The 13,560-nt window shown below is 41.7% G+C and overlaps 1 protein-coding gene across 2 annotated transcripts in view; it reads left to right on the top strand.

Moving 5' to 3' along the window:
- The first annotated feature begins 972 nt into the window (after window positions 1-972).
- The window catches only part of LOC139697814 (uncharacterized), a 61,505-nt gene continuing 48,917 nt past the window's right edge, over window positions 973-13,560 (top strand). For both annotated transcript variants that reach the window (XM_071596667.1, XM_071596666.1), the window contains exon 1: window positions 973-2,300. In XM_071596667.1, the coding sequence (XP_071452768.1) occupies window positions 2,150-2,300 (151 nt within the window). In that variant the 5' untranslated portion in view covers window positions 973-2,149. The remainder of the gene's footprint in view (window positions 2,301-13,560) is intronic.

The following is a 13,560-nucleotide window of genomic DNA, read 5'->3' as shown; positions in this document are numbered from 1 at the left end:
ACTTTTGAGTGACAAATGGAGGAATCCTTGTTTAGTTCGGTTTGGTTTTCCGTGCCACAAATTCTCATTATTCACTGTAAGTTTGCCGTGGAAACGAAGGATACTTGTCAGTGCTTTTTCTCACTTTAGTGGCGGAAATACCCCCTTCCTCTCTCTCTCCATCCTCATCCCGCCCCCGTGATGCACGCCATCCCTTTGAACATCAGCGCGATGTCTCCCCCCCCCGTCTCTGTTGTCAGCACATGAAAAACCAGCACGTCAACATAGGCTGTCCCTTACCCGCGAGCCCCACTCCACATCCTCTTTTCAACTCGGGTAGACTCCGCAGCGGCATCGCCATTTCACTGTCCAGAGCCTACTGTAAGGTAGAGCACGCCTTGCACCGTCCCATCGCCATTCTTCAATCCCGCCTCGATTCCGGACTTTACCCCAAAACCCGTCCCTCACAAAACCTTCCCTCGCTGCACGCATAAACGTTTTCATACCAACACCGCTCGGCCAACCCTCCGCCAACCCTCCCCCCTCGCTCGCACCTCTTCCATCCCTCTCCCCACTCCTCTGGCGATGCGGCGTGTTCTGTGAGATGAGAGAGAGGGACGAAGAGAGAGAGAGGAGAAAAGTCAGAAGTCCGGCAACGCCGAGCCGAACCGGCATCAGCAGAGAGAATCGGTGAAAGGACATGCTGAAAAGCGGCAACGCCGCACTGTGATCTCGCGTGGGAGGGGAAATAGCAGGTAGCGGAGGGGTTAGAGGGGAGGTCGCCCTCCTCCACTAAGTCACCCCCCCCCATCTCTCTTCACCTCATCCCACCTCTACGTTCGCGAAACCCATGTTCCCCCTGCTCCCGACCAAGCGCTCGGTTGAATGTCGGACCAGCCATGCATCCCCCTCACCCCATTCCTCGAGTGTGTATGCGTTCATCTCCCCTCCCTTCCCCTCCGTTGCTCTTCTCACCCCTGACTCCAGCCTGTCGCCAGTTCGGGATGAGAATCCAAAGGCAGTGTGTGAGAACCGTACGCGTGCTCCCGTCTCTCCGCTTTCCCCAAACACTCCGTAGTGTAGCGGCACGTAGCCAGTGTTAAAGCACACAAAGAGGGAGACCCAAGCTGCACGGTTGCCGCAATCGCATGCAAGTCAGCAGAGCCATTTCGTTCGGATGTGTTTACCCCCTCGCCGTCATCTCGGTAGCAAGCCGTCTCGGGTGGGCTTGTCGAGAGATCCCACTATTGTCCGTGCCGCCGAGTTGTGGGCGCGTGAGGAAAAAGTCGGCGCGACGGAATAATTGACACTCGGAGCGGAGTTTCGGGGGAAAAGACACTCTGAATCCGCAGTGCGCCGCCTCTTGCTCAGACGACGGCGGCCTAAGGATTTTCCGCGCAGTGGCGAGGGGAATTGTGTCCTATCACCCTCCCTCCCCCTCGTCTCACCCGCCCCTCGTTTCCCACCCCTTTCGTTTCTCCCACCCTCTCTGGCTAGTGACTGATCGAACGCGAGCACCCTCTGTCGAGATTTCGGGGGTATCACTCCGCTTGCCCCCTTGCGGACGAGCGTGTTATTGGATGCAATATATATTCCACGTCGGGTTGCAATCATATTAACCTGAGTATCCTCTCATTCCCTCGGGGGTGAACATCCACGACGAAAACGCCCCGATTTCTAGACGTCCCGGGGCCTTGCACCGTGTCACCTGGAAGTGTTTTGGTGCGACCGAGGAACAAAGGTGGAGGGGGAGAAGCGGGGGCGTCGTTCGAGGGACGTCAGGAGACTTCGAAACGTGACCTTGTGTGATCCGTGTTGAATAATAAAAGATTGGATACAGTAGCCCGCCCCCCACCCCCAATCACACTACGGCTCAAAAGACTCGAGTGTGCCGACCGAGTGCAGTGACGTCTCCCAACCGTTTGGTGTGCCAACAACCGTCATTTTGTTTGTAGCGTCGCGGAAGTTACTCTCGGTGGAGGTGGTGGAGTGTGTGGTTGATTTGGTCGGTGTTGGTGGTGCTGGTTCCACCGGGGTAGTCAGCGGGGGCGGCTGCAGAGGTGCCGCCGGAGGGGGCAGGAGGGCGTGGGGCGGCGAGGGGGCGAAGAAGAAGACGAAGAGGAAGGGCCTCCACCGCCTCCTTGCCCCCCTGGGGGAATCCATCGTGGCCATGGCCGCCCCTGTGAGATCCGTCGTCCTCTCCCTACTCCTGGGCTTCCTCCTGTGGGTGAATCTTGTGCTGGGCGCCACGTGGCCTTCGAACCCATCTCTGGATGCCAATGGAGTTGAGCTGAAACCCACTAAGGCTTCGGATAGTGGAGGTGAGGAGTTTTGATAGTTTACCTTTGAAGGCCCGACTGCCGTGTTTGTTTTTCTTCTGCTCGAAGGGAGGAGGGTAGCCGCGATGCTCTTCTGTTTCCAGTCAAGGACGTTTCCGCCCATGACTCGTATGGAGCCCATTCCGTTGCTATGGATGTGGAATGTTATCTTTGCGTGAAAGGCGGTCGACTCCTCTTGGACACGCACGTTTAAGTGTCTTGTTTCACAAAATTGTATTTTTACTCGTTTTCTACCTCTGCATTTCATGTGTCATTTTGCCAATGTATCGCATTTTAGGCCAATCTCCCTCTCTCTGTCCCCTCTGGACTTAACCAAACCTGTACATTTGCATTAATATTTTCATGTCACAACCTTAGCGATTATCGAGGCTCTTTAAAAAGCAGTTGTAAGTGTTTTTATAAAGATGGTATGCGTCATTACATAATGGAGTACAAATAATTAAATGGCCTCAGCTGTAATTTTTTTGAGGATGGCCTCTGCAAAACTGTGATCAGTAATTCTTTTGTTAGAGTTTCACCCTACAAATACGGCATAATCAATGAAAATCGGAGATTATTATTCTTTCTTCTGATTGTTTAATTTGAGGGCAAATAATATTTCAGTGCGGCAGCTGATGCCTAGATAAAAGGACTTGGCAGTCGCGATAAGATCAGATTTATTGCGCCAAGGCTGCATATAAAGGGATTATTTAAAGGGCAACATTTATGGATATTTTGGGCTTCAGAGGGTTTATCATTTCCCGTCCATGCCCTGCTCCGACCACCTAGGAATTCGTAGATCGTGTGAATATACAATACTCCCTTTTGTGGTAGCCTAAGTTGCTATATCTAAAGGATGACTTTTACGACCCCGGGTCGTTTTGAAAGATTTCTATTGCCGTGTGATAACCTTCTAGACATAGGAGAAGCGAGTGCATGGGGCCGTATAAATGTTTATCCTTGCCGAATATCTTCGGTTCTAAGGACGAATCTGCTGGTATGTGCTGAACCACTTAATTTGTTTACCTCCAGTTTCTTGTACTCTTTGGTTTTTAGTAATGTTAATGATTCATCGTTGTTGGTAATCAATTGACTTAGATCAAGGTACTTATTGTAATTTCTGTTTAGGACGGAATAATATTTTGCTATAATCCTAAGATGAAACGCTTGAAGATGAAACTCGGTGTTGTGGCAAGGTTACTTGACATGACTAAGTTAACTCGCTCAAAGGTGAGTAACGAGCGTAGTATTGATTTAATTTTCGGGATCAATGGTCCACGAGCCCAATGCATGCAACCACGTCCATTGAAGCCAAATGAAATGGAAAGTGTTTTGGGACCTCTTGTGTTGTCTATGGCTCTTTCTATTGATTTCATTTGAAACCCTACTTACCGTGATCAACCAGATCGGGAATAAGAATTCTCATGATTACATCGTTCGAGGAACCCTGTGAGTGGCTACAAAAATAATGCGGTCAATGCTGTCGCGGAGGTATCTGGCAATTGTTTTCAGAATTATAGCTTAAATAAATGTAACGCATGTAATTGATATTATTTAAGGACTAGGGCTTAAAAATCATGTATACCATTACTTGGTATCGTGGATAAATTTTCGGATTCACAAGAGAGCGCGAATCTTAACCAACGTAGCCAAGGGGGTTGAATAAGTAATACATTACTGTGTCTTTTTCGGTTGCGTATGATTGAGAGTGTTAATCCATACTTAACTTTTTATATACGAGGGAACACGTGTGCTAAAATCAGTGTCGAAAGTGGCTCTCGTTCGTCCTCTCGGTACAGGTATCTTCACAATATGGTGGCTTCCCAGCTCATGCATATTTTGACTGTAGGTATTGCTTTCCTTTTTGGCAGAGTTGGAGAATCTGAGCTAAGAAGCATGCATTTGCCTCGACTTTTTACAATAAATTATTCACCTTCATGCGTCTGTACTATGGATTTTAGCATGTAAAATTAGTGCATTTATTGCTGTAATTTTATGTTCCCCTGCATGACACGTGGTGATTCGGGAAGGAAAAAGATATACGTATAAGCATCAGCCAGTATTTCAGGGGTGGAAAATATGATACATTGTTATTAATTTAATAGTTATTGCATGTTTTTGGTTTTTTCCTGTTTCGTTTCTTGCTTTGTCTGAGTTAGAGGCATCACTAACCGATAAATTCTCGGTAAAGAATATGTTTAAGACCTATGTCAAACATTATGGTTGCAGCTTATAGTTGTTCATTTATTTTCCCTCTTCATTATCTTCCTAAGAATGAGATATCCGAATGAATGGTAACATGAATTTCTCCGATGAATGTCCATGATTTGATCACAAAATCTCCGTTTTGTCTTGAAAACACAGCCCACTCGACTCTTAGGAAAAAGTCATAGTATCCATTGTGTTAGTACGTCCTTAATTTTTTAATATTAGTGGATTGAGGTTTTTCGGTGATATTCATTATATTTGATATGCTAGGGGTATTAGTGGTAAAGTAGCGTGACTAAGTCATGCTAGACTGTGAGATGTTTTGTTGACATTGCGTACCAGGGAAGGTTGTAGTGAAAGATATTACGTGGCTTATTTCTCTTTAACGCATTAACAGCACACACACATGTTGTGGACGTTACCGCTGTTTGTTATTAGGTTATCCAGATGTGAGAAGGGCGATTAGGGGACACATTGTCCTTTCGTCACTGTCCGAATATTAAATTCAAACCCCTTGGGATTAGTTATCTAATCGTATTGAGGATTTTTTATACTATGAAAATGGGTAGTGAGGAAACGCCAAAGACTGAGTGATGCTTATGGCAAACTCCAATCAATGATAAGAATGACCGGAAGTCATCTTCGAGCGCCAGATAAATATTCCTCGGAAATCTAGTATCCTTTGCGTTTGGAAGAGATTAAACCAATGGGTCTTATCGTGTCTAATAGATGGCCTTAGACGCCTTGCAATTAGACTTAAAAACTCAGTATCCCTATTGAAAAAAATCCCGAAATATTTTGTTGAAATATTAGATTTTATGCTTTAGCTCAATTCTTTACAATAGTTCCTAGATTTTTTATAGCAGATGTGCAGGACTCCAGCGGCGCCTTCTGAAGTCAGCGTATCACTTTTAATTTTCTCAGAGACAAGACTACCATTGAACAGTATCGTGAACCCATAGTTCGAACTTGAACTCCCCTCGCGAGGAACGAGTGTATATTTAGGTTTAGTGCTCGCTTTATGCCTAGGTACAAAAGGTGTTATATATATTTGACCGAGTGACGAATTGTATCGACTCACGAATCGAGTAACTTAAATTGAATCAGTAGAATGCATCCGTGAAATCGGGCATGGAAGCACTTTTTAGGACACGGATGGCTGTACGTCGCGGTAAACGAAGATATTCCGGACGGAGAGCTTTGAATATCTCGGAGAACAATGGAAATTTTAATAGGCGAATCAAACCTTTCGGTGATGTCGTCTCATGGCCGTAGTTTTTCTTCCGCCGAGTTTAATTCAACTAGAGTATTCTTGGATTAAAGATTTGTTACTTGATTTTTCAACGTAACGGTGGCGGAAATAGGTCACGAGTTTGGGAGCGAGAGCGTTTGCATCTGTGTTCTGTGTTTTCCTTATCTTGATGGATAAAAATATCGGTCGTTGAACGTTCAAAGGGTCCTTTATCGGGAGAAGTTTAGCGTCTGTCCGCTTGAGGCTTTATTCCAGCAAAAGGAGGATTATGACATGGAGACAAAATGAAAGGCAGAGGAAATTGAATATTGACAGCTAATATCCACCCTGTGTGATGGAATATTTCAACGTAATATCAATAGAATTAGAAAGTGTTGTGCATTAGTAATAGCCGTTCTTTTAATATGTACGTGATATAAAAATGTAATCTGTTAAATTAAAGGCTCTTTTCTTTTTATGTTAGGATTTTTTAATATTTGTGAATAAATTGCAAGTGGCCATGCATAACAACTTTAATTGAACAGTTTTACTGCCTTATCTCATGTAAAGGAAAATATCAGATGAATCGCCATAGTTTTGGGCATTTAAGATGAAATGTCGTACCTATGTAGAACCAAAACTAAGTGAAAAATAAGATGCCAGAGTGTACATATTGTAAAACAAACGAAAGAAAATTATTATTACTTATTCAAGTATTATTCTTCAAGATTAGGACGCGAAGTTGAATTTATAACCGAGAAATTCAACGGATCTTTATTACGAGATGGTTTAACGCAATAAAATGTCTTAAAGAATGTTAAATATTTGAATGCATTGAACTAGCAGCGTGATTTGGTATGTAGTGAGTGAGAGAGCACGTTTCCAGCTTAAGGATTTCATGGATTTTTGTTCATATGTTGTACAATCTGAGTGGATTAACGTGGAATGGTTTTAATGAAAGGCTTGCATTTGCGTCTACCCTGTTGTACCGTGTATTTTAAGCTTTAGAAGATATTCCCCTCAATATGCTGTGTGGTTTTCGTTAATTAATGTAATTCATTTCATGTAATTGTAATTACATGAAATGTAATTCATTATTTAGTCATTTCATTGGTGATAGTGTTGTTGTATACCTTTTCTTGAGTGTGCGTATATCAGTATGATATTCACAGTCTAGAGAAATTGTTATTGTGGGTATCTTACTAGTTCACACTGACGGCAACGATTACCCTTAATGTAAACACTAGCTGAATACCCGGCTTTGCACGGGTTAGGGACAAACAGTAATATAAATATACTACATAAATAAAAACAACAAATTATAAAGTACAATAATACACTACTTCATACAAATTTAAGAATCTTTTTTATTTAACACCTGTTTATAAACTACATTTTTTGTTTCATATCCAGGAGAAATAACATATAAATTTTTAGGCGAACCTACTCTGGAGCAAGCAACATAAAGTTGCCCGTGGCTAAAACATGGCGATCTTAGATCAACACCACAAAACTTTAAAGACTGTCCCTGTGATTTATTAATGGTAATTGAAAAAGCTAGCCGGACTGGAAACTGTAATCTTTTAAAGTTGAAGGGAATATCAGTTGGGATTAGAGGTATCCGTGGAATAAAAATTATTTCACCTTTTCCAGTTAAAATGACTGCCTGGATTATATTTTTCATTAATTTTGTCACACACAATCGTGTCCCATTGCAGAGTTTTGGTGGATCTAAATTTCGCAATAAAATGATTGGAGATCCTACTTTAAGTATAAGGCGATGTTGTGGCAATCCAGCTGAATCAAGTGAATTTAGGAATTCCGTTGGATAATTGACGGCTTCGTCAGCATCCACTACGGTATCAACCGATTTATATTCAATCACGTCTCCTGGCAGCATGGCTAGTATCTCCTTGTTAATTTCATTAACATCATCGTTCTTAGGAGCAAGAATGGCTCTTTCTCGCAACCATTCTAAATTTTTATAATTTTGATTAACGTTGGGATAGACTGCTTGTATCATATCGCGGACAATTTTCACCGATACACATAAATCTGATGACAATTTTATCATACCAGATGCTTCAATGACTAATCTATCTTCTCCAATCTCCAAAAGTTTATTTGCAAAATTTTGAGCATTCCCATCTCTTAAGAGGATTCGCATGTTTTGTTTAAGGCTAATTTCTTGGACATGATTCCATAGAACAGAATGTTTTAAACAGGCATAAATTTCATCGGCTGGAGTCGATTTTGGAATGACAGGCAGAGTTTGATGGAAGTCTCCACACAGGAGTACCAGAGCTCCTCCCATTAAACTGCAGTTTCCTCTAAGATCTTGAAGTGTTGCGTTAAGGGCCTCAAGAGATTTTTTATGAGCCATCGTACACTCATCCCATACTATCAATTTACATTCTATAAGAACTTGTGCCTGGCCGCTTGTTTTATTTATATGACATGTGGGATTTTCTTGTCGGGAAATATTAAGTGGCAACTAAAGGGCAGAGTGGGCTGTTCTTCCTCCTTCCATTAATGTCGCTGCAATACCTGAAGATGCAACGGCTAGAGCAATTTCTCCATGAACCCTGATTTCAGCGAGAACTAAATTAATTAAAAATGTTTTTCCCGTGCCACCAGCAGCATCAAGAAAAATGATACCTCCTTCTTGTTTATCTACTTGATCCATTATTGTTTCGTACGCGAATTCCTGATCTTAATTAAGAAGTGGCTTTTTATCCGCGATGTATGCTTCTAAGTCTAAGACATTGTAGCTAGTTTCACGTATATAATCTGGATAAAATACACCCTGTTGATCTTGTACAGGTGCAAAAAGACCGAGTTCCACTAAAGTCTTGTTAACCATGGTGATACACTTTTCCTCCAAAATAATCAAAGTTTTATTAAAAATGTCGGAGTTAAACGTAATATCCAATGTAGGATTTTCACTTCGAACTTTAGCCAGTATATCCTCACTAATTGATTCTTTATATTTTTCCCATATTGTTTTTGGGTTAGATGGATTACAGGAGGTTATTATGATGGCAAACAAAATTCGGATTTGTCCTGGAAGAGAAATCAAACTGGCCTCTCGCAATGAGTCATCCCAGTGTTGATCTCCTTCTAGCAACCCTAAATTCTGGCAAGCTTCTCTGAATGTCTCACATATTTCTCCGTTTACCGTTCTTAATTCTGCAAATGAGCGAGGTCCAGGTTATTACATAAAGATTCGTATTAAAATTTGTAATGGCATTTTCCTTTTCGTAATGGATGTCATTGAGGATTTAGTGTTGGTTGGAATCAAATTTAGTGTTAGTGGGAAGGTATTGTCGTGCAAATAGGCCACTATTGCATTGGTTTCGGCATTTTTGCCAATGAAGGCATATAGGACTATGATTGAGTGAACCTAGATTAGTCGTAGCCATTGTTTAAATACAATAGCGATCTCTCATCATTAATTTGGTTAGCCAAGAAAGTATTTGGCTCTCTCACAATCGATTTATTGTTGAAAAGAGTTGCAAACTTTGAAGCCAAATGTTGGTGGTGCATTGAAATGGAAGAGGTTTTGGGAATTCGTCAAGAGTAGTTGTGACTGCAACCAAAACATGGACAGACATAATGCCAAACATCGACTGTAAGATCTGATGATTTCCCGATGAATTGTGTGTACAAATTCCTCTTGGGTCGTCCACCGGGTGAGAGTCTTTATTATGGCCTGGCTTTCGATGCTCGACTTTTGCATCTGCATCGTCTTCCTTTTCGCGAAGACGATGAAGAAACATCAGCCTGAAAGTTACTTATTTCTTATATTAGTACCCTGCAAGCCACTGCTAGGGTGTGTGGCAGGGGATGAATACACACCAGACTAATTTTGACCCGAATAGAATAACATTGTCTGACCTCACCTTGGTCAGACAATGTTATTATGATCCCCTATCGTTTCTGGAAAAAATTACATCTTAAATCTATCTGTTCAACACTTAATCTTTCTAATTTTACTGACATTATCTCTCCAGCCGTAGTACAATGGGGGTAATAATACATTTTCAACATCATTGTTAAAGAGACTCCCTTCCAATTTATGCAACAGCTTCAATCTGTAATTTAACTTTCGCTCCGTGAGTGACTCCCAGCCTAGCTGCTCTGTTATTTTGGATAATCTACGAAGTTTATCATGACAACGTTTTACAAATCTAGCTCCTCTATGCTGCACGCGATCCAATTCGGCAATTAATCCAACTTCGCGAGGATCCCATATACTTGCAGCATATTCTAAATGAGGCCTAACCAGCCACAGATAAAATTTCTCTTTGACTTTTTCATCACATTTACCTAGTACTCTTCGAAAAAAATCCTAATTTTTTGTTAGTCTGCCCTCATATTCCCCGTATATGTTTCACTCAGGGGAGGTCGTAAGGGTAACGCCTAGGTATTTAATTGACTCTACACATTCCATTTCGGTGTTCCCGATGCCGTAGGCGTTCGGGGGGAATTGCTCTTTTTCCAAAAATTCATCGCGACGCAATTCTTCAAGTTTAATTGCAATTGCCTAGTGTCGCACCATCTTTGTGTAGCATTAAGGTCATCTGATAAAGCTGCTATGTCCTCAGGATCACGGTAATCACTGGAGACTCAACCGGTGGAAGACCCGCGAAGTTTCTATACTCGAATGATATAGTGCGAGTTATTAAATAATTCTTGAGGGCCTTGCATGGTAACGTGAAAAATACAACGAAGTGGCTGCTGCAATTTTTACGGAGGAAAATTGAATGGGAATATCGTTGGCGCAAAGAGAAACAAAATCTCATATGTTACACATTATGCATGTGTATAATTTTCATTGATTTTATTCGAGTATTGCGTCAGCGACTGGCTTTATGAGTTGAAACACGTTCAGTTCGCCTTCGCTTGTTTCTGATAATGAAAATCGGTTTTCACGGAGGTGTTTTTTTCTCTTCGGAGAACAGGAAAAAGTCTCATGGGGAAGTCTGAACTATGGGCAGGAAAAGGAATACACTTCACGAAATTTTCGCGAAATAATCGCCATTTCACGGCGGGTTTCGCAGAACTCACCGCGCGCAAACAGGTCTTGTGTACACATTGTCTAATACCAACGTGTGCGTGCGAACAAAAAGATTTTCAACATTTCTGATCGTGCTCTTAACGTTATTCGAAAATCACAGTGGCATGTTAATGTTTATCTCCGTAAGAACAGTGAATTGAGCTTATGAAATGGAGCTCATGAAACCCTCCTTTGAAATGGATTATCTCCACTATTTAAGCATATGAAATCATATTCCAGCTTTGATTATTAGAAATATCAGGCTCTCAATAGACCTTCTTTAGCATTGTATAGACCTCAGCTGATAATTTGTTAAGTTAAAAGTCAAATTTCAATGCCGCGCCGCGTGTTATCTCCATTGTTACCATTGACGAAATGAACATGCTTCAACTTGCAGCGGCTGCCGCTGGCGTGATACTGGAGTTAAATTAATGAAATTTGTTCAACTCATGGATTACTCATCAAGCTAAAAATATAGCATAAAATTTAATTTCATTACAACTAATTATGGGAATAAAAATAGTATTACCACTCTTTACTGAACAGTTCTCTTACTAGGTGGTAGCGATTTTAATTTCCGGCCGTGGCCCAATTAAGGAAATCGGCGGATGAATGTGTCTGATTATTCTAGGAAGGAAAAAGAATTAATATTCTCCCAGTTAACTAACATTTTGGAGGTTAAATAAAATCGGGTACTATAAAATAAGCCTTCCGACGCCGTGCATTTATCATTTTTTCTTCACCGAGACTGCAAGCAGCACTTAGCCTTTGTGGCTGTTTCCCTTCAACCTGTCTTCCCCGCTCCCGTATGGCGTGACGCCGGCAAACGCACGCGAAACGCCTCTCCCAGGATCCATCTGAAAAAAAAACATCAAATAATTTTTCCCTCTCTCGATTTACGCTAATAATAGCCTGACATGCGGGCTTAGTTCCCCTCCCTCCCTCTCTCATGACCCATGCGTGTATAAGTGCGTATCTCTTCACATTAGTCGCGGTTTTCGATGAAGTGTTCAGCATCGGCCGCTCGGCCCATATTCCACCGCGAACTGAACTCATTGGTGGGCGGGAAGACCCAATCTGAAAAAAGCCTTAAGATAACCCATGGGTTGGTGATGAATAACTCGTGACGAATGAGTTGTCTGATAACATCCACTCAAGGAAATCAATGTACATGCCGTCCTACCTCCGAAATGCAGAGATTTTTAAGGATTCCAGAAGAGCCTTGGTGTGGAAGAAAGTGGACTCCGAATTAGCAGCACAGGAAGTCGGTGTGCTCTATATTTTGCTAATAACATGCCTGTTGGGAAGGGAGGTTGCGATAATATTCAGAAGAAAAAATAGTCGGCTTTTTTCTTTGCCTCGAGGAGCGGTATCTCACGTATCCCTTGCCTCGATTGCCAGCCGAAATTAAATGCCCCAAAGAAGAATAGTTTATGAATGGGTTTTTTCGCATGGAAAGCTATTTTTTCTCGATTTTTTCTAAATTAAGTTAGAGGCTTATTGAGTAATAAATAAGAAAAAGCGGCCTCGGGGTTCTCGATGTTAAAAAGAAGTTCATAAATCTTTTCTGTGCGAGGTTGTCTTGTTCTCCAGATTAAAAAAGATTTTTTTTTTTAAATGTTAGCTGCAACTTTGGAACTGGGTGTTTTAAGTATGAAGTCATGAAGGTCAAAAGGTCGTAGGCTTCATGCTTTTCACTTTTTTAGTGGGTTTGATGCAGTGGGTGGAAGCGCAGAAACAAAGAAAAACAAGAAAAAATCACATTAGTTTATCACTCGGAGGATTGATTTGTAACAGGTTTAGAAGCCATCCTGTTCCCTGCCAATCTCTCCGCTCCTTCATAGTTCCTGCGCTGACATCTTCCATCAGTTGCCTCTCATAATTCATCCATCGTCCCCCTCCCATCTTTCTTTTTCTCCTCTTAAGGCTCCTTCCATTACTGTCCTCTGTAGGCCGTGGTGTCTCAGAATGCGCTCAATAATTTTTCCTTTCCTTGTCAGTGTCTTTCAAAGTCTTCACGCCTTACTCTCTGTTCGAAGTGCCTATTTCTTCATTAGTCACTCGATCCATCAATTATATTTTCATCATTTTTGTGCGTCGCCACTTTGACACGACCTTCAAAATTACCCCAAATTGCTCTTTCGTGGTTATGGCTATTAAAATTAAGAGTTAAAGTTTTTTGCGCATAGCATACCACCCAAAGCCTTTTACACCAGATCGGAAATCTCAGTTTTTATGTCCCAAAATCGTCACCTTGAAAGCATAATTAAAAGTTCCCCTTCATTCTTATTTAGTGTAAAAATTGGCTCAAAGAAGGCGATAGCATGTATTCAATTTTTCACGTTGCATAACTAGGCTCAACATTCGCGTCAATTAGTGATTGGAAATGCATTTTTCGTTGTGTGCAATGATTTGACTCGTTAGGTTCCTACTTGGAGCTGAATAAATGGTGTTTTTGATTTCAAAGAGTTTCGGAGTTGAAAAATACTTGCTACAGGAGGGAATGCTACGTTTTTTTTCGTCGTCAATCGCAATACCTAAGGCAAAATCAATTGACTTGCTATGAATTACTCAATGACTGCCAATTAAATGCTCTCTGATAATTTTTTTTCTGAAAGTATTACCTATTTTCTTTAAGTTAGTATGTTATTGTCTTACTTCTCAAATATTTGTATTGTTATGGAATAGTAATCATGATGTGACTTTGGGTATATGGCCCTACTACATCTTTGACTCTCGCTGTTCGTAAGGAAAGGGTATTTTTT

The sequence above is a fragment of the Hetaerina americana genome, unplaced genomic scaffold, assembly GCF_022747635.1.
Source record: "Hetaerina americana unplaced genomic scaffold, ioHetAmer1.1.p SCAF_8, whole genome shotgun sequence".
Classification (NCBI taxonomy): Eukaryota; Metazoa; Arthropoda; class Insecta; order Odonata; family Calopterygidae; genus Hetaerina; species Hetaerina americana.
This window is presented reverse-complemented; position numbering and strand designations above follow the sequence as displayed.